Raw genomic sequence first — 27,475 nt, 5'->3', positions numbered from 1 at the left:
GAGCACAGGCAGTGGCGCAGTTTCTCAAACAACTGAGCTGTCATACTAGTTTTGCTTTATGTATGAGATTCAGCTAACTGGCAGACAACACAGAACAGGTATCACAGGTACTACATGGGCACAGCAGTTCATGCTACCTTTATTCAGCAGCATAAGCATTGGGAAGCTTTTATCAAGGATCTCCTCTGAAAGATTGCTTGTTTTGATACCCGAATAATGCGAAGTTATACTAAGGAAAGCAAGTGGTGACAGAACTGTGGCTGTGAACATAACCTAGTCCTCAAGATGATGTGGTAAACAATTATGTCCAAGAAAACATTCATATTAGAAAAACAATTTATGTGAAAATAAGTAACTTTCAGGAGAGCTGAACCAGAAAGTTTCACGTCAGGGTTGCAATTCCCCCTGTGTAATTTACAGTCGTGGTGTTGCTCCCTGTACAAAACAGGCCCCATTAGACCATGAAAGTGGCCCCCTGATGTTATTAGAGAATACTAGTCATTACTCTGATATCACAAACCAATGAGAATTCATTAAATGCAAAATGCCATGCATGTTGCTGAGACTTTTCCAGAAGATGAACGCAGATGCGACTAACTCAGAGCATATTTAATTTTTAATTGATCAGTTTGCAGCATGCAGGTTTGCACCTCAGTACACTCAGCACAGAAACGCTCCACAAGCGCAGCAGGTCAGGCAATCGTGCCTCGCCTACCTTAAGTTCTGCTTAAGTTTCATTAACCAGTCAGAGAGTCTGAAGTAAATACATACGTGATGAGCTTTGATTTTTTTTTTTATATATTTGTCTGTTACTGCAGTTGTCATGAGACCCTAAACTCTCCTAATTAAGCAGTTCTGCCATCCCACCCCCCTCAGTGGCAAGTACAGGAAAAACCCCAACAATCTAATAACACTTCAAAGACTTCAGTCACTCGATACCTGTCAGGCAGTTAATTATATGAATGAATTTATTGTCTCCTGCTAAAAGATGACTGAACACAGGACACTCTGCTTACTGCATAAATTCTTGCTGGTTTTATGATTATTGTCAAAGAAAGTGATTAATAGGCAGATATTGCATGGGGAACAGCAAAAACATATCCAGAATTAGAAATTACACTTGTATAGCAAAATGAATTCCTATTAGAAAAGGAATAAAGCCTTTACCAGGCATTTAAGCAGACATTTTTTCATTAAAATTATTTCACATACCATGCTTTTCATACTATGATCAAATCACAGTACCCACTGATGTTAATCACATGATTCATAAGCATTAAATTGATCAGTACTCACCAATTACTAAAATGTCATCTGACTCCTTCTGGAAAATGCATGATCTCATTAAAACCAGATAAGCTCAGAGCTTTATTTTCTCTCTACCTAATTTGCTTTAGAGTCCACTAGAAGATAATTCTGTTCAAACTGGAGAGCAAGTAACACTTCCATATAATTTGTTTCTTGTCTATACGTTCAGAGCAGAAAGACACAAGCTGAAAGGCTGCTTCGGGAGTTCTTAAAATATAAAAAATACAAACCAAACAACTGAGTAATCTAAGAGCAACAACAGAAGCAGTATCCTTTCAAAACAAATCCTAAATGCCAATTTCTAGGTAGGTCTGAGAAGACATCAAGCAATAGGACTAGCAGTGGAAGGTAGTATAAACCTCAAACAGTAGTTCTGTTCTAGAAGTTGCCACATACATTTTTACTATATGCATCACCTACAGCAAGCATGAAAATACAAAAAGCTACCTTAAAATAATTGAACTCCTCCATCACTAGACAAACAATTTTACCAGTTCAGTAACCTATGGTTCTGCATCAACAAGCTCTTTTGAAAGGTCTGTGTAAATAAATAATAAAACAGTCTGTTAACTTCTCTAGACTACCTTGGATTAGGTTTCTGACTTCTAGGGTTTCAATGCATATCATTATACCCTGCATCGTGAAAGGACAGAGCTCTGGCATAGTTTAAACCCAGGGCTGCTCTTAGCCCAAACTAAAGGTTTGAGCTAAACACTGTTGCAACTGTTTTAATGCAAAGACATGACAACTCAGAAGAGGGCTAGAAGTTGATTCCATTTTTAGCTAATTAGCTAAGCTGGCTTCAGGTCCTTTTATACTGGAACAGCTCAGTAGACTCAGCCTTAAAATAAAGGAACAAACCCTCTAGAATGAAACCGATGTGGGCAGTGACTAAAACCAGCCTTCAGATCTCACGCTGGTGCATCACTTCCATATTTTGCAGTTACTCGACCCTTCTTGAAAAACACACAGTCTTTAAGTTCATAAGGTACCTTGACTTTTTGTATAGGAAGACACACAAACAAGAAGGTCTGCTGCTGGACTGACAATTTCTGTATACTTCCAAAGTAGCTGACCCTCACCTGCGAGTTTTCTATGTGAAGAAAGGCTTAATTATGTACAAATATTGCAAATTCTGTGGTACTTTTTACACTGAAACTCTAGCAAGGATTAAACTGAAATCACCTGCTGTCTCTAACAGCCCCTACCTATACATATTAAGCTTTTAGCAATAATACAGCAAGTGGTGCACAAGGAGAAAGAGAGCATAGCACAAGACAAAAAGAGCACATGAAAATACTAAGTAGGAGTATTTTTTGCTCATAGGAAAAAAAAAAAAAAGCAAAAGGAGCTGATGAGGTTCTGGTTGTCTGCTCTAACAGATCTGTAACCTGTAACCTGTTTAAGCTCACTGTGCCCTTCCTGAACTTAAATCACAAACCACTAATTTACATTAACAACCAGATTGAAATAATATAGCCGTGTAAACACAGATATGCCCTAGCTGAACAGAAGCAACATTTAAAGACAGTTAACTGAGTGGAAAAAAATATCAGCCGAAACCAAAACCAAAGCAACGTGTAATTCACCCCTTGAACAAATCTCCTTTAGGTAGAGCAACCGAGCTCAGAGGAATTAACGCCATAATGATTTCGTCTCCAGATTCCTATGCATAGACCAGAGACAACAGGAGAAACATGGTACACTTTACCCAAATAATATATTAAAGTATGCAAAATGCACAGGACACATTCATACACTCCTAACACAGAATTCTAAAGATACCAACTTCATCCTAACCTCACAATGATTTGTTATACTGGCATCAAAGGCTTATTAAAAACTCATTAAGTGCTGTGTGGCTATTGGCACTGTCATGCTGAAGAGATCTTTTAACCCAAAGGAAGGTTTGCACTAGGATAATTACAGTTGTACTATCTTAAAATACAAGACTAATGGCTATAGAAAGCCATGCACTATATGGAGATTAAAGCATCCAGACTAAATGACGACTTGCCTTCAGGTTTGTCTTGTAGCTTCTCAAGTGCAGCATTTTGCAGATGACAAAGAAACCCACACAGAAACTGAATACAAAAATAAATACATTCTGGAGATATAGGAGTCAACATGGAAGGTTTTTTTGTTGGTTTTTTTTTTTTTAGTCTTATAAGTGAATTTTTAGTAATTCTTGTTCACCTTTAAGCCATAAAATAGATATAGGAAAATCACTTTGTTAGTGTTTGATCTTAACAAAAGGTGCCAACTCTATTGCTTACTACTGTAACAATATGTAACACATATTCTCCTTTTCTGAGATAGGTTTCACAAACATTAACCCTGTAGGTGTCAGGAGGAATATCTAAGGTAGGTATTCTCATTTCCATTTCAGATGGCAACTGAAATGCCTAAATTAAATATCTGATTATATATCCCATTATCGTTGGTTACATGTGACAGTTAAACATCCATAAGAAGAAAATGCTGCTATTTGCCAATGAACTACAGAGCAGACTGTCTAACCTTGGCTTAGTGCTGTCTCTTCAGCCCATACTATCTCCCATAAGGTGAAGTCACACTTCAGCTGTGTGAGCACTGTGTCCCCCTGCTCTCCCACCAGTGTTTGTTATACTCCCTTACCCAACGGGAACACAAGCTCTTTTGTGGGGCCTTGGGGTGAACCCCACCACTGCAACCACCTGGATGGAAAACCACCCCTTTTTCTCCTGCTGACTTTCCTGCATGGCTGTACAACACTTGTGCTGGCACCCTGCGTGGACAGTCTGGAAGCAGGAGCAAGGAGCTGCAATAACATATGGGGCAATACCATCACTGAACACGAACTGTGGACTAACATATTCATTGTATTATTCCTTTACATTGACCCCTGTTTAATTATTTAGAGTAGTTTGAGCTTTCATGATGCACTGTGGATGCTCGGAACATTTATGAATAAGCCCCTAAACAAGATACACCAAACTGCCTTTACATGCTCCAAACTTCGACGACTGCCCCTCCCCTACACAGCTACAGTAGCTTGTGTTGCCCAAAATGCAATTAAAGCCCAGCTGAGACCCTTTCACTTGTCAGGGTGTTATTTTTCCTTGATGAAAACGCAGCACTCTTCTGTTAGTCTTCAGAAAAAAACCCCAAAGCAGACAACTAAAAATAAAGTATGACTGAACCAAGATGGAAAATGTTCGTAGCAGAAGGAAAATAAGTGAAGAAACTCCATGACAACTCATACTGAAGACTAATTCTTACTTTTTTCCAGATGTGCAGAGCACTAAGAACTAACTATTGACTGTTTTCCTCCATTACTCGCAAATGGAACTTTAAGATGCAAGCCGAAAACTATGCATTACATTACTATAAACCCTTTAATTTATTCTCTGTGGGCTGTGGATCTGCTGATTCAGATGGCTCCAGTCTGCTCCTCTAACCACTAGCCCCATCCTTACAAGCTGGCTGGCATATAGCACGTTACCAAGGGAACGAGTAATTCTGCATGCAGCTGATCTGCTCCCTGTCTTTATATAACACGTGTTCCTCTGTTTTAATACTGACACGACCCTATAAATACAATGGCTAATCTGAGTATGTTGACAAACAATTTCCTAATTGTATATTTGCCTATCTCCCATGTATGGTGGGTTACTAAAATGTAACTTTAACAGAAGTAAATGACTACTGATGCTTTAACCCCAGTTCTACTTTCACGCTTTGCCAACTCTCTGATTTTGGGAGAGTTTTCCACCTGCGAATATCATCACAAGCAGGCACTCACCAGCAGAGGAAAGCACTGCTATTTAGTGCAATATTCCCTCACAGTGAACTTTAGAGGAGTGGGAAGGGCACTGTTTGCCCTCCGCACGCATACTGGGACAGCAGTGTGGTCAGTGAGAAGGGCGAGTCAAGCGGAGGTTGCTGTGACAGCACAGCCAGCGATACTGCCCTGCCCTTCACTTAGGAACAGTGCCGGTGGCAAACACCATTATTCCCCTTTTCAGAAATATTGGAGACAACTTGCAGCGCTCAGGGCAGGAACACTTAACACCTCTTGTGCAGGTAGTGACTGCTGTTGGCAAAGAGAGTCAAAAATACCACGGTGTGGCATGAGTCACTGCTGGCCTTGGGGGAGATTGGCTTGGCCAAGGGAAGAGGATAATGTCCTGGTTTCAGCTGGGATAGAGTTAACTGTCTTCCTAGTAGCTGGTACAGTGCTATGTTTTGAGTTCAGTATGTGAAGAATGTTGATAACACTGATGTCTTCAGTTGTTGCTCAGTAGCGTTTAGACTAATGTCAAGGATTTTTCAGCTTCTCATGCCCAGCCAGCGAGAAAGCTGGAGGGGCACAAGAAGTTGGCACAGGACACAGCCAGGGCACCTGACCCAAACTGGCCAACAGGGTATTCCATACCATGGGACATCCCATCCAGTATAGGAACGGGGAAGTGGGGGCAGGGATTCGCCGCTTGGGGGACTGGGTGTCGGTCGGCGGGTGGTGAGCAATTGCAGTGCGCATCATTTGTACATTCCAATCCTTTCATTATTGCTGTTGTCATTTTATTAGTGTTATCATTATCATTATTAGCTGCTTCTTTTCTGTTCTATTAAACCGTTCTTATCTCAACCCACGGGTTTTGCTTCTTTTCCCGATTTTCTCCCCCATCCCACTGGGTGGGGGGGGAGTGAGTGAGCGGCTGCGTGGTGTTTAGTTGCTGGCTGGGGTTAAACCACGACAGATAATGATCCTCTATCCTTTAAGGTAGAAACGCAGTGCAAATCGGACAGGACTGACAACTCTCCCCCTGGATACCTGGGAACACCAGCTCCAGGTGGGCACTGTCCCGGGGCTCAGGGATCACCCCACTGCTTGTTCTGTGGTTTGGCGATGTAGCCGGACCCTATCCCTCCTGCGCCACGGGAGGTAACCTGGTAATATCGTAGGCTTCATGGGGGCTCAGAGAACTAAGCTCTTTGAAAGGACAGAAGTTTCATGTTAAGTGCCACAAGCTCAGCTTTGGTACATTAGTGAAGAAACCCCTTCATCTTTGTAATTTTTGCAATTTTGCTCTAGGAGTAGGCCAACACCCCCAGAAGACAAAGAAGACATCATTTAGACAGTGCAGTATATTTCCACATGCGCTAGTTTTGGCTGGGATAGAGTTAATTTTCTTCATAGTAGCTGGTATGGGGCTGTATTTTGGATTTGTGCTGAAAACAATGTTGATAACACAGGGATGTTTTCATTATTGCTAAGCAGTGCTTACACAGAGCCAAAGCCTTTTCTCCTCCTCACCCCACCCCACCAACAAGTAGACTGGGGGGGCACAAGAAGTTGTGAGGAGACACAGCCATACCATATGACATCATACGCAGCATATACAGCTGGGGGAAGAAGGAGGGGGGGGGTGATGTTTGGAGTGATAGCGTTTGTCTTCCTAAGTCACCATTACGTGTGATGGAGCCCTGCTTTCCTGGAGATGGCTGAACACCCGCCTGCCAATTGGAACTAGTGAATGAATTCCTTGCTTTGCTTTGCTTGTGTGCGTGGCTTTCGCTTTACCAATGAAACTGTTTATCTCAACCCATGAGTTTTCTCACTGTCAACTCTTCTGATTCTCTTCCCCATCCCGATGCAGGGGGAACAAGCAAGTGGCTGGGTGGTGCTTAGTTGACGGCTGGGGTTAAACCACAACACCACATTACACCATCCTGCTCTCTCCTAAGCTTATTCCAGCATTACCTAAAGCTCCCCTATGCAAAAAGCAAACCACTGCATTTTCTTCTAGTACTACACATGTATTTCACCTTGCTAACAGGCATGACCCTATGATTTTAAGGTCTAGTCACAAACTTAAACACATATATATGGACGTAGACGATCTCTCTGCCCCCAAGCCACACAGTCTAATTAAAACAGACAACAAAGACTCAGTCAAATATTTCTTTTAAAGCTGCTGGAGTCCAATGGAAACAAGACCAACCCTAAAACCCAGTTAATAATAATTTTCCTTTTGGAGTGGGACTGTTTTCTCAGCGAGGCATAAAACCCCTCATTCAGGCCTTGCGCATACGTAAGGAGCTGTAGTACAACTGGTCCAGTGTAGTCAATGCAATACACCGCTGTTCAGTGCGGCGGCACTGAGAGCGCGTAGAAATGCTTTTACCAGAGCAGCTTACACGCAGAGGGAAAAAGCAAACTCACTCTACTGGTATAAAACACATTGAGGCTGACTGAAATCTCCAGCAGGGGCTGCCTGGGCTTCACAGTCTTCTAGACAGGGAAGGAGGCAGAGAGGGAGAAAGACTGGTAGAGCCTCATACTTGATGGATAAGAACATGAGCCAGAATGGTTACTGAAGCCTTCCAAAACACAGGGAGAGTTTCAGGATTTCTGAAGGGTATCAGAAAAGCAAATTAAGGTGGTAGAGATCTTTTTCCACAAAGGAAAAATTCTTTTTTTTTTATGCTCTCAAACTCATTGGTGTCGTTGCCAAAGAAAATAAGATCTGTTAAAACAACCAAACACATTAATTGAAAATACTCATAGTACTGTAACAAAGAGGAATATTACTTTGCATTACACTAGCATTCAACCTACATATTCTGAACAGTACTAAGGTCACTGATAAAAGAAAGAAGTGGATGTTTACATGTGAGCACAACTTGCATGTTAAACTTCAGAAAAATAGCCACACCCAAGTGCTCCCAGGAACCTTTGAAGCTTAGTCTCAGTAGGAACATACACCTTTATAACTTCAGAGTTTTGCACAGGACTTTTCTCGGACATTTCCAGCAGTATGGAGGTTGGGATGAACATCTGTGCTGTAAAGACTTTTTCTCTGGATTTAAGCACTGGTCCAGTTTGTTTCAGGCATTCCTTCTGCTTCTGGTTCTAAGCTCAGATCATAAATAAAATGACTTGCATCTTAATCAAATCCTCTCTCAGGGATTATTTCAGTTTCTATTATATTGACTCACTGTCTGCTGGGAACTAAGGGACTTTTTAGCTTTATTTCAGGACCCTGATGATAAAAAGCTCTCCACAGTCTCATTCTGGTTGTAATGAAAGTTCATGCAAGAATTCAGGCTCTCTAAACTATTTCCTCAGCACAAAATAATTATGCAGTGTGAAATGCAGTAATTATTCAGATTATGTGATTTCTCAAGGGAAGCTCGTATGACAAAATGTACCATTCAAATCATATAACCACGTAACATGAAGAAACTATAGCATGAAGATGGCTAGCTATTTTTAAATATATAAAATTGCTGTGAGAACGCACAATCACCAAGCGTCTCACTTAATAGCTCCATTCCTGGAATAAACTCTGCTGGAATCCACAGCAACTGCTCTTGGCAGGGAGCATGCAGCATGTCAAACACGAACCACTCAAAGAATGTGCCCAGCGATGCACAGCAGCCACAGCCTGTCATCTTATTTAACATTTCACATAACACACACAGGTAAGTTTGTAGCACTACACTAGCTTAGAGACATTTGAAACTTCAGAGTTCTATTCTGCCATAAAAGCCACCTTCTTTTCTGCCCCCCTTCCCCTTTGTCTGAAGCAAATGATGCTTGTGGTCTGCTAAGAACACATGCTGTATCTCTGGATTTGGAAGATAAAATAAATAGAAAATTATGATAGGCAAGTAGTCATGAAAATAAGGTTTCTTTCATATTCCAACTTTTGCCTGCTTGTAAATGAGACAGAGGTACTTCCAAGACTCTGAAATCATGAAAACTCCACTTTCCTTGAAGATTTTTTGCAATAATCCTGTATTTTTTTTTTTCACAGCTTTAGTATAAGGACAAGTAAGAATCTAGCCTAATAATAATCTCAGACCACTTAGAGTTAACCATGCAGGGGGAAAGAATACAAGCAGTAGGGCAGACGATCTTTAACACAGGCAGTTTTCAGACTTACCACAAAATAAAGTTTTATATATTCTTACCGTACCTGATTGTCCTGACAGAAATGCAGTATTTCCACATCAGATTCCACATTGCACTGCCATCTCCCTTCATGACCTTCTCTGAAGTGTTTGCAAAGTGAAAAAGATTCCAAGTAACTCAAGGAACAAGTAAGTTTAGCAGCACACGACTAAGTCCAAGGTTCATGCAGCAGCCAAGCACTGATTCACGATTTCCAAGTGATTCCTCCGACCTCCACTCAAATGAACTCAGAGAAGCCAGCTTTCTCATCTGAAGTCTCGGGTTACTTCTTTCTTCATGATTTACAAGACTTGTTGTTTACATTATTTGCAAGCCAGAAGAGATTATTAGAGGCTGTTCAGAAAGCTACATATAATATTGCTCCAAGTTGTCAAGTAAGAGAAACCTATCTATGCAGCACCTGTGAAAAGTTATTCTAATTCATTTCAGTTCAAAAAAACACAGTCCAGTAACCTCACTTACGAGAACTGTAAATGCTTCCCAAATACACACTAAATCAAATGGTTTAGGCTGAATAAACTCTCAACTGTTTGCAAAATTTCTTGCATACTGTAATAAACTTTTTAGTGCCAAAAGAAGTAATGAGTCATTTTCCAAAGCTGTATTTGAACACATACAAAGTTATGACTTTCAATACTGAATATCAGCTATGACACTTAGCCTATAAATTACATCCAAAAAAATGGCAAGATCTGATAAAACAAAACAAAACAAACTCAAAACAAAAAACCAAAACCAAACCCCAACTTATTCATTATGCATATGGAATCCTCTTACTGTGCTGAACAAGTTTAAACACACAGCATTTATTGCCAAAAGTTTGAATAGAACTTAAGCCTCAATACACACACACACGGAATCAACCTTAGAGAAAAGTATTATTATTGTTGTTGCAATTATTGTTAATCTTTTTAACTGAAGGACAAGCCCTTTAAATTCTGCCCTGGTTTCTCCAAGACCACCCTGAAAGTTAGTGTTGTTGCTATGACAGATTAAAACTTCCTAAGCCTTCGCTCAGCCCACTGAGACCACACTCTCTTCTCTACAATGAGGTCAACAGCACGATTATCAGGGGCTCTTCTGGATCAAAGACATTAGATACATGTTTATATTATAAAACTTAATTAAGCAAGAAACTAAGTTCATGCTACTTTTTCATAGAACAGTATGCTTTTATGATTAAATGTCTGTTTTCTGTTGCACAACTCCATTTTGTGTAAGGCCATTTTATCTAGGATCTTGTGACTGTTACTACTATTCTGAAGTACCTTCTGTTTCAGGCGTTTTCTGACAACTATTCCCGGACCAAGCTATTGATGGCTCATAAAAAAAGTCAGATGAAGTTCCACAGCATATTGTACATTTTAAATTGGTAGGCTCAATGAAGAAATATTACATTAGAAAACATATATCTGTTCTTAACACAATCATTGAAATACATTTCAATGGTGGAAAAAGCTACGTAAGTTCAGGCAGACCAGCTGAACCCTGTCCATCACCTTAACTTGCAAATTTGAGAGATGAAGTGCCTACAAGATAGATTTTCTGATTTTTTGTATGGTGTACACTTGAAATATTTCATTTAGCATAAATAAGCCCATTATATACAGAGTATAAAACTAGTAGTTTATTTTCTGTGTAGTATAAAGGTATCAAACAGCATGCTCAGTTGTGTCAACTACACCTCTTTGAGCTTACACTGGAGGCTTCAATGTAGCTGACGTTATTTAGATTATACATTTCTTGATTCTCCTTCAGTTGGAATATTTTGATATTACCAGCATCTTCAGGAATAGTATTTTTATCTGTCTCTAAAGGTAGATGAAGATGGATGAGATCTACAAGAGAACAGTATTTTAATCACCTTCTTCATCCATGTTTCTAAAATTTGTGCACAACCAGTGGCCAAATGGATTAAAATAACATGTGACAGCATCATAGGACAGAAGTGAGATGCTGTGGGATGGTTTGTGTGTGGGTTGTTTTTTGTTTTGTTTTGTTTTTTAAATCATTGCTGCAGCATTTCCCATGGAAAGGAGACTATTTATAAAATAGTGTAGAGAGTATCTCAGCTCCTGTCCCGATGAGCTGAGTTTGTCCACTAATTCCCAAAGAGACCTGGACAAATCAAGGTAGCCCCCCACTAAGAAAGCATTAATTCTGCCGGGAATGCCAGGCCCAAATTTGGAATATAGAACTGACAGACAGCCTGTAAAGACAAAATAATATACATCCAGAAAACGCTGAATACTATGCAAATCACATAATGAGTTAACATGACTCTAATATTTCAGTTCTATGATTAAATCTCAGATGTAAATAAATGCTATTTATTCTGGTGTAAATACGAAGGACAGATTGCTGTAAAATGCTCCTTGAAATGGTATTTGAGAGTTATGCTTAAACCTAAGAGCATCTTGTAAAGCTTCAGTAGGGCAGGGAGAACAATGCTAGATGTGACCAAGTGTGGGTGCTAATAGTCTCAGCTAATAGCTGGTGATTTCTGTACCTACACAGATATGAGGAACTGGTAATGAATCAAAACCTATGGCTAATTCTGTCTCTCATGATGGACTGCCTTTTCTAAAAACAGCTCCTTTATAATATGATTACCAAGGAGGTAACAGAACAGATATCAAAGAGGAAACTGACTGATCAACTATTTCTTACCATTAAGAAAAACCTTATTCGGGAATAGAGGAACTTTTCCAGCAGCAATAAGACAGTAAGTCCCTTTCGTCTTAGCTGTTTACTTTCTTCTCCTTTGTTCACAGTGACATTACTATGCCTGAAACAAGGCACAGATTAGCATATCAAATGATTTCACTTTTTTGAAGCCTTGTTTGCTTTCACTGTATGACAAGTCAAGATGAGCCCCAGCACTGCAGGGGCCTTTTGGCACCACGTCTGTCTTTGACATGGATTTTCCATTTTGTACATCAATCATAATCTATTGTAATGATTCCAGTGACAATCTTCTCCCACACTCACACATTTGGCCAAGAAATCCTAGCCAACGCAGAGACTGTGGGTTGGTAACAAGGGCTGTTTGGAGACAGTTGCTGCCTGGCTGGTTTATTATTCCTCTTCGGGTGTGGCAATGAAAACTTCAGTTATCTCTTCCCCTTGAAATAAAACAACAGATTCCATTCATGGGACATCACTGCGTCCACCCAGTCACACCGTGTATGGGACCACGCTCTGTATGAGGCGGAACTCCCCAGACAGATATACTTAGTTTGCTCATCTTTTTTTCTCCCATAATACTCCCTGGAATCTTTATTAGATATGCCCTGCTTGCAAGCATCTACAGCACAGCTCTCATTCTCGGTAGCCATGTCAGCACCGCTATGTCTGGACTCACAGCAGTGTCCTGCTAACGGTTCATATACTACAGGCTGCCTTCATCCTGCCAACTTGTAACAGGAAGGTGCAAGAAGAAGTTCTGCCTCCTTCCAAAATTTCTTCCCACTTCAGTACACTGGCTTTTCCAAACCCAGCATCATTATGTCTCCCTAGCACACTGAGTGACTGTTTTATTTTCAGTGGACGCATTATGTATTAATAGGAACAATTATCAAGTGCTGCCCCCTGCATGAGAAGGTCACATTGTTCTTCAGTTTTCCCCCAGTTTATTTCCACATTTCTACATTGAGTGGACAGACCAGGTCTCTTGGAGCTGCATTTCACTGTCCGTAAAACAGGGAAAGCAGTTCTCAACTTTATAAAACATTCCTCAACTTTTTTAGGAAGAAATCTTTAGTTTAAACAGCCGCAATCACTAATTCAAAGACGATACTGATACCAGCACTCTCAAGTGGCGTACGAGAACTGAGCAAATAGTTGAGGCAACTGAAGATGCATTCATTCTTAACTATCCCTGCCTCGCTAAGGCGTTATTGCTGCTTATTGCAAAGTCAGCATAACGGACTGTCTGCTGCTGAGCTACTCCGGATCTGCAGTCTAGAGCACTGGCTGAAACTGCTGATGCAGGTGAGTTTGCACCAAGACGACGTGAAACAGCTGAGACACACACATCTTTTGTTTTGCAGGCTGCACATAGTAGCGGTGAGCTCTTGCAGGGGAGTAAAAACAATTGGAAGAATCAATATCTCAAAAACGCTGGAACAAAATTCACCAGAAGTTGTTTGTCAGAGCCCTCAGCTTGGTCACTACCAAGCACATACCACACAACAGTAGGATTCTCCCAATGGTTTTGATTGCTACAAGAACCCAGAGCAACTACTAGCCCACTCTGTGATGGAGAGTACTTAAGGATTCTTAAAAAAAACCCAAAAGAAAAAAAAAGTCAGGGGGAAGGTAGGGAGGTAATGGACAGAAAAGAACTGGAGGATTTTAATCTATTTTCTATATTTTACATCGGAAACAAAGCTGCTGCAGGCAAAGATATTACAGGGGACATAAATCATTCTAAGTATTTAAAAATGTTAGAGCTAAGATTCCTTTACAAGTTGTAGGTGGTATATTACTTTTAAATTATATTGATGGAAAGGCAACGCTTAATTTGGAGTCTCACATTCTATTACTCTCCCCCCTCCTGAGATTCATTCATATTTGGCATAAAAGCCTGCATGATAAGCAAAGTGCTCTGCCGGTACAGCCAGGGAGAGGAGGTGAGTGTCAAGCCCGTCACGGAAGTTACTATGAAGTGGCTCAGAGAAACTGCGCACCCAGGACACCTTATCTGATTTGCTTTTGATAAAGTCATGTGCTCCAGATGCATGCATCACTTGACACATGACACGTTTGCAGCTAAGATAATCTTAGCACCTTAACTGTGCACAGGCTTATCCTAAATTAGGTTAGCATAACATTCCTATGAAAAGGGAAATGAGTATACTGCAGCCTTCAAGAGTGAAGAAGGCAATTTGCTTATTTTCCTGAAGTTTCTACCAGGACAAAATGATCACAAAACAGAATTTAACTGCATTTCTACTATTATGTAGATTATATTTATAGGTCATTTGACAAAAGGAAAATGTGAGTGTTAGAGCTAGCGTGTTTTTGGTTGTCAGTACAGTTCCAGACCTATTTTTAACTTAGGTAGCACTCCCTTTATACAACAGCTATTACCAATTAAGGATTGAAAGGAGACTTACAAATAGATGAGTTTTAAATTTTTAGATTGAAAAGCATTCTGGCTTTTTAGACAATTTAGGCTATCTTTAAACCTTTAACTTGTAACAAGTCAACATTTTTAGTAGATGGGAGAAGGGGTTTAAATCAAATATTTTCACCACACTTTCTCCTTAGCCTTCACTGTATTTTCTTTTCTTCCCTTTTAAACTTCCTTTTCTGATTTTTCACAAACATTCGCAAGAGTATGCAAAACGCAACCTTTCCTGGGAGTTTATAGCAGTGACATCCACATACGAGTCTTTCTGCGGAACAAGGTCAGCATGATTTTGGCATTTTGATAAAGGGCATCCCCAACAATCTGGCAAGTTTGTGTTGCTTCGAAGAGGCCCCTCCAGCACCCTTCCAGCTGCAGCTTCTGACAGACTCCTCGTATGTCTCTAGGCCTCCACCACGCTCCCAGACTCCCTTTTCTGTGACTTAATCTTGGAAGACTATCAAAGGAAACTCAGAGAGCTTCCAATCCCCCTCTGCAGGGCACGTAGCCAAACGCACAATTAAAATGCGACTGCTCTAGGGTCTGCCCATCGGTTGCATCAAAGTACAGTAGAGACCAGATAAGGAAAGAAAAGCCTCGCAAACAACATGCACTCTAGGGGCACAGCGAAAGGGCAAGCACCACCAGCTACTCATGTGAGAGTCCCAGCACAGATACCAGAGTTCTTCAAAACCCTAACAGGAATCTTTGAAGCTCTGTTTGTAGAAGGCTAAAATCTGTACAAGTGTGGAGAATGGAGAACCGGCTGACTCACCGATGGTTCCTGGGTGAGAGGGAAGGAGGTGAAGAAAAGGAAGGTTTCAGAAAGGCTAGAGACTCGACTTACTGAAGACTGCAGAGAGGCAGAAAAAAGAAAGGCATATACACACAGAACTGTCTCCAGTCTGAAACCCGGTTTATCAGTTACAGCAGTGGTAAGGGGAGACAAATCACACAGCCTTATATATTCATGCAGGATTTTTGCTCAGCAATACCCAAGTCCCACAGCACACCTTGGTGAAATCACAGGATGGAAAGTTAAGGGATCCTGTAAGATGTGTGTCCACCAGGTAGGAAGAAAGAGAGCCCGGAAAGTTAAGACAAACCAGAAATATGAATTTAAGGCATATGAACAACACATTTGGAACACATGCATGGAAATTCTCTTTTAGATACAAAATAGCATTAATTACATTACAATGAAAGATTCAACCAGATTAACAGGTATTTGGGGTATTTTAATTTCTCAGCTTGAAATCACTTTACTTCCCTGCGTGTAGACAAGTCCTCTGTTTTTAAGGCATTTTGCTATTTTGTATATTTATTTGAGGGTTTTCTCTTAATCACTTTTATGCTGAATGTGGGAATACTGCAATCTGCACTGTTTGCAGGCTGTACTTCAAGAGGGTGGTGGATTTGGGGGGATAAGGAGAAGGATAGAATTTTATGCTCTCAGCTGCTCTGCAATTGCACAAACATTGCCAACACGAATCTCCAGAGAGCGAGCTGTACTATAGGCATATGACTCAGCCCTGGTCTGGATGAAGTCACTGTCAAGTGAAAGCAAACTATTTGTTTCTAGCAACATATATGGTGAACTCTAAATGCAAGTTCAAGACAAAGCTTCAGTCATTTTTCCCACCAACTTCGCTATTGTTTTTTTCCAAGATATTGCAAAGGAGCTCATAATTTAAATGACAGCAAGAAGAAAAGCAAACCAACTGACATCACTGTCTCTAAGTGCGCAAAAGAAGTTCCCTGCTCTCATGAACTAGAACCTAAGGATTTTTTTCCCCCTGCTCACTGAGATTTGTAACTAGTCTACAGCTACTGTTTCCAGGAATACAGGATTACAGTATCGTGTATAACACACTTTTTTTCCTTTGTTAAATCTGTTTTTAAATAATGAGTGTAACAATAGCTTTCCCTTTAACTATGTAGTAACATATGACCATTGAGTTCTTCGCATCTTTTTTTATGCTGCATTTTACTTAAAGGAAACAGCAGTACTGCTCTGTGACTATTAGCAAGCACATTACCTGGCACATCTGAGCCCACCTCACATAATCCTAGAAGCAGAGTCCACACTCTTAACACCAGAAATGAGGAACAAAGACTACCAAAGCACATTCTTTTTAACAAAGAGTAAACCTAGAGGACAATCCTGACATAGATAATTTAAAGCACATGTGTTGTCTTTGAAATTGCATCTACATTAAGACTGGCAATTCCTTTAATGGCTTCAAATACGAATTTGTCGTGGATAACAGAGTGGGAAAGAGGATGAGCACAGAGCTGCAGGTGCCGTGCAGCATGCAATATTAGAGTGGCTTTAAGTAGCTTCTGACACTCAGTTACTTTGTGATATTCTAGTATGGCAGCAATAAGCTGCTCCTACAGAGCAAATTCATGAAAGCATTTTCATTTATAATCATCACTGAAACATCCTAATGGGACTGAATCATATACCAAAATACAGACCTATTCTTGCCCTGAGATGGGCTTAAGCACATGATTCAATCTCTCCTGAATCACAATGTTGGAACTGCTAGTCCCAACTGAAGACTAGCAGAAACAACTTCAACTAATCCCTGCTTCAAAAAAGCCGTCATCTCTCACTTATCTTATTCCATTGGGGTGGCTAGAATCAGACGCTTGTTAGAAATGGCCCTAATTGCTCTGTAACAGACTCATGCCTCCTTTAGAGAGATGAAACTGACAAAAGAAAAATGAAAAATGAGAAGAAATAATTTTAAAATCATTTTGTTCTTCAGGCAACTGGATTCCATTAAAGTAGCCTTTACAAACTCGGCACTTTATGTTTTTTAAAATGCTCTTATCTTGGCAAGAAGAGAGAAGACATTCTGGGAGAAAAAATCCCCCCCAAACTACAGATTATAGTTGCCTTCACTGCCAGTCACAGATTTTCTCACCTTATGCTTTATCTTTAATGCAATGTTAATGGTAACAATTTCTCGCTTGGGCTATTACACACCAGCTGGCAGAAGCACAGCACGATGCACCCACTGGCTAAAGAAAATCTTCACTTTCACATGCTAAACCTGAAGTCACATGATTTTATAATAATCCATTCAGTAAAGCATGACATGTTCATCCTCAAAATCCCACAGAAACCCTACAGTGATCTGCTCATCTTACACTTTAATCTGTTACAGAAATACATCTCTACACTTCTAGTATTTGTATTCAAAGGATACCAAAAACCAGCACTAAAGTGAGGGGTTATCTAGCACTGACCAAGATGCACTCCGTGTTAATGGCAACAGAGAGTTGAAATTTGACTTTTGTAAATTATTGAATTACCAAACATTTTTTGGACCAGGTTTCTACCCCAATCCCCCCATTTGCTGTATACAATCTGCTACAACTTGGATAAAAGCAGGCTGTTAGTTTACATACACACTATTGGAGGCATCAGCACCATTACCTTGCAGTAACTTTGTTTTGTGAATATACATGTGATGGGCAAAGTCCTGGCTACTGAAGCCACTGCCAAATTTAAGAAACAGACTAAAAGCACAGTTCGTTTATTTTGTCCTATTTCCCCCTTTTCCTTGCTGTGTTGAGGAAATATACCTCACTGAATCAATTTTCACAAAGGACTGCAAACTCTACAGAAGCCCTCTACTCTAGGTTGGGTGTCTGCCCTTAGCTGGGCTTCTCTTCAGGAATGTCACATGCACAGCTTGCTATAAAGAGTTTTGGACTTGGATTTTTACCTTGTATACCTGAATACATTTGAAAACTAGCACCTTAGAAGACAAAAATTGTCCTAGTTTTACTCTGTCCCATTACCCAGAAACACTAGTTTCTTGCAGTGCCCCAACTGGCACTACAGCTACGGGCAGCGAGGGGGACTGGCTCATTTGCCCTGTCCTCCAGTCCTGCTCCCAGCCCCACAGCTCAGGCAGCAGGGACAGGCCACCACCACAGTCTGCCTGAGCCTCTGGGTGTAATCTTGTTCTCAAGAGTTTGAGGAAGAAGCACACTTCCCAAACAGCAACATAGTGTGCCGTGCCTATTCTGCCACACAGCTCCATACGTTCAGGGTGTACATGTTGTGAGTGCACACAACCAGCCCAAGCAGTGAACACTGCTATGCAAGAAAGTTGCAAGACCTAACGCACCCCGCATGGACTTCTCTTGAAGTCCGTGGATTTCAATACAGATGCACAGTTCCGTGCAAGTGGCTCCCAGGAGAAGACAGAATTATACCATAAGTCAGACTTGTCCACGTCAGGCAACAGAGATGATCCCACAAGACTTCCCTGAGTAACAAAAGCTAAACAAACCAGCTTGATTTATGAACGTAGAGCAGCTAGCCACAGAGCTGCTGAAGCAACAAGAAACATTTACCACAGTTTTGAGCACTGACTGCAACTGAAAATAAAAGTCATGCTCTGCTCTGACACTCCACAAAAGGAAAGAGAACAGTCACATTTCTTGTCATGTACAGCTTGCTAAGCACTGCTGGGGAGGGTGAGTGCACGAGGAGTGATGAGCAGAGCTCTCATGGCCAAGCAACGAGTCTCTGAGTCACCCCACAGGATCAGGAACACACGGCTTAAGTGGGAGGTGGGCAGCTATTCCACAGCATCCCTATGTCTGCTCTGAGAAGTCATCTGCTGTCAGAGCACTACCTGTGCAGGGGAAGGCTTAGGGGTTTGGTACTGCTTCCCCCACGACTTGTTACTGCACCTCTTCACCTGAAGCCATGGCTGGTCACCAGGTAATAGCGGTGGCATGAGGGAATATCATACAGGGATGTCTGAAGTTTGCTCCCACCTACATTCACTGACACATCTTCCCCCGCACCATCAAGGTGTAACAGAGGGCAGGCAATAACCCTCGTGCTAATACTAAAAAATCCATGTAGTAAGAGCCATGTAATAGAAATGCTACTCAAGTCCTGTTTTGGTTATCTCATTTGATACGTAAAAGTAAGAAATATATATACCCAGGCACACACAAAACTCTTCCCCACACCCCCTTGGCTCTTTTCCAAGAGCATTTTAAACAATCTACAATTACTAATAAAAAGTAATTGAAAGTAAGTCTCAAGAAAGTTTGTTTGGTTTTTGTTTTGTTTTGGTTTTTTTTTTCCTTTTTAATATGAACTTCCTTGCATTTAGGTTTGTTATTCTGGACCATTTGCTTTTCATGCTTGTTTGTCACTGTGCTTTAATCAAGAAATTATTTTGTTTAAAATGTGAGAAAGTTGCAACTTTCCTTCAACTTTCCTTTTCTCAAGATGATGAGAGCAAAGCGCTTCTAAGTGCTTAAGTCCTCTTTTTACTTCTGTTCATACAAACACGCTCCAGGAGGAAGACTCAAGTACATCTAGGTTTTGATGACAAATAAATTAACTATCTGGAAGGAAATTAATGGACAGTCCTTAGCTATTACAGAGGTTAGGAGATGTAGAATAACTCTACAGTAATTCATTTACAACAAAGCTGGGATTTTGCTAGGAATCCAAGACATAAAGCTTTAGTTTAGCTGCATTTATTTGTGTCAAAACAGTCTGGCTACATTTCTATTATTTTATATGGTTTCTCAGCAAGGAAGACATTACAATTGGCTGGGAATAGGTTGGAAATTTTTTGGCTTAGAAATGAAATCTGTGAAAAGCTGCAAGAAGAGGAGAATAAAGCTATCTTTTGAAACTTCACAAGCCAGTGGTCACAGATGAGGGTCCTATATTACTCAATGCCAGAAAGTGCGGGGCACCCCTTAAACCTTGAAAAAGATTGGAACAGTTCCCTTTTCCAGCCTTCAGTCACTGCATGAAAAATTCAACTGCAATTAGCATTTAGTACAAAGCACTTTCTGTAGGCTGACAATAGGTAGTCAGACCAGAAAGTGTACATAACAAGAACGGAATCCCATTTTAAAGAATTGCACGGTTTTTGTTAACAATGACGTGATCCCCACTTTTTCCCCAGAAAATTCAAATACACATAATTCCCTCTGCTTAGTAGTGTACATCAAGAGCAAGAAAACAGAAGTTTAGATTAAAAGCATCAGGGTAAGTTCAGGGACATGTTAAATGGAATTGCTTATTTTGCTGTTCCATTAAATAGGCAAGCTCAATGCATCTGACACCCAGTCCTATTCTTTATGATCACTATTCACCATCAATCATTTAAGCTGTGTGTCAGACCTGCCTAAGTGAAGTGCCCAATGCTCTGAATGACTGTGATGTGCACTTTGAGCTGGAAGGAAGATGAAAGATGAACTATTATATTACTAAATATCTCTGGGAAAAAAAGATCTTCTCTGCACTACATAAATTTCCATGACATTTCAATTAATCTCCTAGTGCTATTTACAGTCTGTACACTACACAACACACGCTACCGTGCCTAAGGATAAAATATCAGAGAAGAAAAAGTACTAATTGAGTCTTAGCTGAGATGATGTGACAAAGTGAATGTTAAAACCAAACAGCATCATCACCTTTCACATCTGCATGCACAGAGACAAAAGTGGCTGATAATTAATGCAATAAAAAAGCAGCTTTACAATCTTTGTCACAAGTTCTCACTAATTCTCTACCGCTCCCTTTTCCCCTGCATATTTGCCTTTCAGCAATAGAGTAGAATAGCAAGCAAAAGCACTGGTGGCATCATGTGCAGCCACCCAGTTCTGAAGAGCATTTCAGAGTTAATGTTTTCTTACCTTTTATAGAAACCGTGAAGAGGCTGGAGACATAAAAACTGCCAGTAATCCAAGCAGAAGGCCTTTAACTTCAGCATTTTCAGATACTTCTACTGCAGCAACTGTAGCGTGCAGCTAGGTTTTAGCAACACAAGACTTCTTTTTGTTATGATTTGAATGACTCAAATCCAGTCCAACACACTCCTCTCCTTATTGCTGCAGCGTGTTTCTAATTGCTACCAATATATGCAGCTAGTCATGCACATGGCACAGCACCTGCACAGTTACAGTATCCTACTTTAATACAAAGAGGCAGTCGCACAAAGGATACAAATTCATGTGCGCTCTTTGATCCTGATTGCAGTTTATCTTTCCAAAGGTCCCCAGTGCTACTGGGATAACTGTTATTACACAGAAATCCCACTTCTCCTTTCGGCTATTTTAGGCCATTCTAAAAGCCCTCTGGTCGAGCAACGTGTATATATTCCGGTTAAGGTTTTTGAAGGACCTTTGGAAAGCATCCTTGAAGCTCACGGAACTTCAGAAAATGCAAGCAATTATCTCAATCAGATCTGACAACAACTGCCCTATAATCACAGCAGTGCTATGATCCCATCACACGGGAACTGCAGGCTTTTTTCCTTTTTTTTTTTTTTTTTTTAAATAGAGCAGCACACAACTCTGTTAATCAGCTCCTCCTGTGTAAATCACATCAGCTCCATTGTCTGCCCGCACCTATGAAAACTGTGGGCTCCTTATGACAGGGGAGGAAAAAAAATAAAAGGAAAAAGAAAAAACCCCAGCCCCCCCCCCCCCCCCGAAGCCCCGCCAGGCAGAAGTGCAGGCCCTCCCCGCTCACGACCCAAATTACGCTTATCTTATTCCCACCACACTTCGCCAGTTAGGTCTGTGTGAAGAAAAACTAATCACCGGAGCCACACGGTGCGCAGCGGGGCAGCCCCCCGCCGCAGCCCGGCCGATGACGCCGCCCCGGCCGGCTGCCGGCGTTGCCGGGGCAGCGGGGACGGGCCGGCGGGGAGCGGCCGCCGCCGCCGTTGGCCCCCGGGGCGGGAAGGGCTCGGGCTGGGGCTCGGCGGCGGCGGCGGGCTCCGGGCGGAGCGGGGGCCCGGGGGCTGGGGCTCCGGGCGGAGCGGGGGCTCGGCCGCCAGCAGCCCCTCAGCCGCACGGAGGCAGCGCCGCCCTGGTGGCGCGGGGAGCGCGAAGGAGCGGCGGGCTGCTGCCGAGGGGGGGGGCAAGGCGAGCAGCGCTTTGCTGCCCAAAACCTCGGGCTAGGCGGGATGAAAAGCCGAGCGCTTTTCCTCTGGGGAGACAGGAGTCCACGCTTCGCGTCTGCCTCCTGGGAAAGACGCCGGCCCAATTCTACCGCCGCTCCCCCCCGCCACCAACGTGCACGTTTACTGTTAAGGAGTTGCCCCAGCCTCGCAGGATTCTCCGGGCAAGAGTTAATAGCCCAGAACTGCTATTTTGCAGGGAACGCTACTGGCACAAGAGAGGACTTCAACAGCAATTTACCTTTTTTTTTTTTTTTTTAATTTTTGTTGTTGTGGTTAAATAACAAGTGTCCTAGTGGAGACAGACCGATCCTTATGTCCAGTTTACTTCTGCAGAAACTACAGTTTGGGCATTTCTCATTCTGTTGAGTTTCTGAAAATCACTAATAGTAAACATTCAGGATATCACTTGCAACAGTATCAAAAAGGTATAGGAACTTCGGAGTTCAAGAGATGCAACAACAAAACCAAAGTCAGAACCCCAAGAAAGGCTTAAAAGCAAAGACTCTGGCACCTGGACAGGTGTTGGGGGGGGGTGGTGTTTGTTGTTGTTTTGTTGGGTTTTTTTTAAATAAAAATAAATTTTAACACTGTTTAAAAAATATGGAAAGAAAACCAAACCCCTAAAGCTTAACTTCAGGCTCTTGCCCATGTAGACACATCTAGTTCCCCAAGTGCCTGGATAATAAGCTATATTTAGGGATCCTTTCAGTTTCTGGTCTTACTCATTGTCACTTTTTGGTTGCATAAGTGCCTTGCAACTTCTTATAAAACTGGTTTGTGCAAGTTTACTTGAAATGAAATTATAAATATATTTGAGTAAGAACCAGCACTTTCTTTAGTGAAGTAAAGAAACAGGTAAATTATGCCCAGACAACATTCCAAAACGGTCATGTTGCACTTTGCCTGGTATTTCCCTAAGAATACATTGTACAGTATAGGGTGAGTGGTGGAAATAAACAGATCATGAGAAAAGCAACTTGCATGAAAAAGCACAAACGTGACGTGCATTTGATTTGGGCCTTTAAAAATTAATTTCTTTTAAAGATTCTCTTTAAAATAATCAATTGCCTGGGATGCCTGCATTTACTCACTGTGATTTCTTTCAGACCAGCATCAGAGCTGGTACTGTTGCAGTGATTCCTAAGAAAACACCATTTCTTACTTTTGAGAAGCAAGCCCCCTAACAAAATTAAATACTATGAAAGTTCAAGCCTATTCTTCTTCCTGACCTCATATTCCCTTGAGCTTCATTAGCTTGGCAATTTTCAAGACAATGATGCCATCATGCTAGCTAAGGATATTTAGGTTTTCATATCAAAATCTTCCACCCCAGCTTTTCGTCCCTAATATCAGCCCCTGCTTTCCAGGGAAAGTTTTAGCTAAAGCAGAACTGAATGAAAGGCCCTTGAGATCCAGTGCCTGCTGGCAAGCCCCAGCCTTCCTGGTGCTGCCTCCTGGCTTGGGTTGGGCTGGTCCATTACAAAGGCTGTATGGTATACAGCCAAGAGGATAACATGGAAACCTTTTCCCCTTTATTTCCAAGAGCAAAGAGATAGCAAAAAAGGTCATGTTTGAGTTTTCCCTATTGGGACATTCTCCTGTCTGAATTTCTTGAGATTCCTTTAAAAAAAAAAAACAAAAACAAAAACAAAAAAACAAAAGAAGAAGAAAAAAGCAGCAGCAGCAAGGAATGCCTCACCCCATGACCAAGAACAGCTATTCTCAGGCTCAAGGAAGGAGAAGGGGAAAGCCATACTGAGACAATTAAGCTCAAGAGACACCATCCAAAGACTTGATCCCAAAATGAGACTTTTCTGAAAACTTATCCTTTGACCATTCACATTGCAAAGCAATTTCTTTCTCTCCATCATACCCTTCCGGGGGCGGGGGGTGGGGTGTGTGTGTGTGCTATTTGTTACCTTAATTACTTACTTCTAAATACTGGGCTTTCAGTGAGTAGCAGCTATGTACCCATGAATTTTCTGACAGCAACCAACACTGATTATACTGCACTGCATGCAGGGAAAATGCTAATTAGGACTTTGCAAATGAAAAGCACCATGCTCTCAACATGTTCTTCATTTTTACTTGTCTTCCAGAGGAAAACAACAAAGAAAATTAAGCTTCATCTCACGCTTACCCTGGATATAAAGCCAGTTCTTTCAGAAAGGCATTTACTGAAACCTTTGACTTAGAATTCCCAGGCCTAATAAGAGTAGGAATTTTTGGATGTGCTGCAGCTTCAGCACTGGCACCGTAAGTGAGCAGTTTGCTGAAGATTTTGATAATCATTTAGAGTTTTGCTAATGCAGAGGCAGCTCTGGCACAGCGGTGTACTCAAGCCTCTTACAAGTCTTTCAAAAACAGCTGCTAAAAAAGGGGGCAAAGTGAAAATCATATAGTACACCACCTCCTTTTTTAGGGATGGTTGTCTTGTCAATCCATGAAGCTCTGAGGCTGAAGTAAAACAATGCACTGATGGCAGAGAGTGTTGTATAAAATAACCCCAGCATGAAGCCAGCGCCTGCTAGACTTACTAGTATACTGATTTCAAGTGTTGGCATTGGGGAAATCAGGCAAATTGACTTGTCTAGATACATAATCTTTAACCCTTCATAAAATACAGAAATTGAACTACTGTTATTTACTTACACCCTTATACTGATATGCCAGGAACATTCCTGAAAAATATTTCACTTGCCCAGAAAAACAGGGTAGCCGCCTACTTACCTGCAGTACAGAAATTGGAAGCCTGCAGTAAGAAAACTGTTTGCCACGAGTCTTTCATGACTCCAGGGTAAAATACTTCAATAGCCATACACAAAAACTTCACGCTAGTGATTTGTACATTGTTGGAGCTCAAGAATATCATGAGACTAAGACAGTGTGGTTCATATACTAATTCCACAATACCCTGTGCACACCACATTAAAAAGTGGGGATCATATGAGGAATACATACAAGGTGTACAAAACATGATTTTGTGCAACTGAATAGATGCTGAACTAGTTCCTGGGAGGCTTAAAGGCCTCACTGCTCACACAATACAACAGCACACAGAGCTCCTGCACGTTGGGTCCCTTTCTTGATGCTGGAAATCAAATAGTCTCCACGTGCAAGTTGGTGGGAAAATTTCCTGGGTTGCTTATACAAAGAATAAGGAAGACTTCCATGTTAAAGGCTCTGCCAAATCAGATCTCTCTTCCCAGCCCTCTTACGCATTTCTGGGTACCACTTCAGCAAATATTCCGTCCCGATGAGGGAAAATGGAAGACCTGTGATTATAGAGAGCTCTCGGGCTCTGCTGCACTGTTGTGACACCCACGCATGTTGGTGACACGCTCTGCGGAGATGCCCAGAGAATCAGGGACATAAAAATTAAGCTCTCTTCCCCCACCCCCCGTTACTCAAAGGGAAGCTCTGCTGCCCAGGAATGCTCCAGTTGCTCAAAACAAAGTTATTTTGCTTGAAACAGCTCTCAGATTTATGCACTCCCCCACAGACAAATATTAATTGTCATTTGATACTACCCTTCACTTTTGGTTATTAAGCCTCTAAGCTGCCAAAATTTCATGAAGTAGAATAATCAGAAATTTGCCGTTCTCTTAATGCTGAATGTCTTTTCTGCATGTCTGTTCCCTAAATTCAAACAAACACTAGCTGATCAATTTGTTACAGAAGATGATAAATACACCACAAATATCTGCAAAGCTTAAATATTAAAATTTCCAGATCATTTGAAACAGGTCTGGTAATACAACACTCCAGAAGACTCACGTTAAGATTTAGATATTAGGAAACAAAGTATTTTCAGATACCAGCTGAAAGCTGACAGAGTCCAACTGAAAATATCCAGAACAAATACTGTGCAGACTGTGAAAGAAATTCTGCAAAACAAAATATACATACATATATATAGCATGCTAATTTGTGCAGATTTTTCTCTTTATAATGGACATAAGCAAATTTTTCACATTAGCCCTTACTCTTTACAGCACTGGGCTTTTCTCTGATCTCACAACTGTGTAACTTTCAAATTGAACCTACAAAATCCAAGAGCAGTCTAAATAAATCCAGGGGAAACAAATGGATCTGTCTGGTGGGGATCTACATACAACCAACATTTATCAGAACCAGAAGTCTGGATTACAATGTTCCAGAGCAGGCGAGAACTAGAAGAGTGGTTCTTCGAGGGCAAACTTACTTTGTTGATGGGGACAGGAATTTAGTCAGCAAAATGCAAGGAAAGTAGCCTGACTAGAAAATACTAATTGTTTGACAGGACACTGGATGGGTTCATATGAATTGGTACATTCCATTTTACGGGTCATTCAAAGGCAAATTTGCTCAACAGGTTCATGAGAACACATTCGGTAACAAGAAGTCTTCTACTATCTTTCATTTTACTTAAAAATAATAGCCTCAATTCTGTTTAATTACAGCTCCAGAACAGGCTTATTTGACCTACTGAAGTTGACTAGATTTTACATGCTGTTTCTTCAATAATTATTTAACCTGTGGGAAAATTCACTGGTTTAGCTGATATAATCTGGAAATTTCTTTAATGTCTCCTCTATGATCATTTTACTCTAGAGTTTTTAAACATCATAAAATTATTTCATTTGTAGTCAAAGAGTAGCATTTTTACATCCTCATCTGGTAACTCCGATATTATTTCACCCCAATAATCAAAATTCAAAAGGACTTAACGATTGCAAATGCCTTTATTTCCAAATAACTTTTTATAAAGACAGTTCCGTAAAAGCATTTACAGGTATTCTCAAGATTTTTTGTTGTTGTTTGAATTAGTTTAGGAAATGTCTGATCACAGAGGTTTCATAAAAGTAAACGGGATAAAAAGAAAAATCTCAACATCTCTGATAACCTAAAGCTTAAAAATTTTTTTGTAAAAGAAGGTAGAATATAAGCTATTATAAAACTACTGTTTGAAATATAAAGAAGCTCAATCACGGATTCCATACCAGCCTGCATCTCTCTGTTGCAGGCTTAAGAAAGTGTTACCCACTGAACGCATACTAATGAGAGCCAATGCCATTGAACTTTACACATATACTGTGTGTATTAAACTTTATG

The 27,475-nt window shown here is 41.0% G+C and overlaps 1 protein-coding gene across 13 annotated transcripts in view; it reads right to left on the bottom strand.

Moving 5' to 3' along the window:
- The window catches only part of IQSEC1 (IQ motif and Sec7 domain ArfGEF 1), a 359,420-nt gene that overhangs the window by 133,935 nt on the left and 198,010 nt on the right, over positions 1-27,475 (bottom strand). Inside the window, exon 1 of one of the 13 annotated variants that reach the window (XM_052776760.1) lies at positions 21,108-21,229. The exons of the other annotated variants lie outside the window; for them this stretch is intronic. Coding sequence (XP_052632720.1) covers positions 21,108-21,184 — 77 coding nt within the window. The 5' untranslated portion in view covers positions 21,185-21,229. Of the gene's footprint in view, positions 1-21,107; positions 21,230-27,475 lie in introns of those variants that run through there. 13 annotated transcript variants of the gene reach the window in all.

Source organism: Harpia harpyja, chromosome Z, assembly GCF_026419915.1.
Source record: "Harpia harpyja isolate bHarHar1 chromosome Z, bHarHar1 primary haplotype, whole genome shotgun sequence".
Taxonomy (NCBI): Eukaryota; Metazoa; Chordata; class Aves; order Accipitriformes; family Accipitridae; genus Harpia; species Harpia harpyja.
The sequence above is the reverse complement of the archived record's forward strand: the minus strand, read 5'-3'. Positions and strand labels throughout refer to the sequence as shown.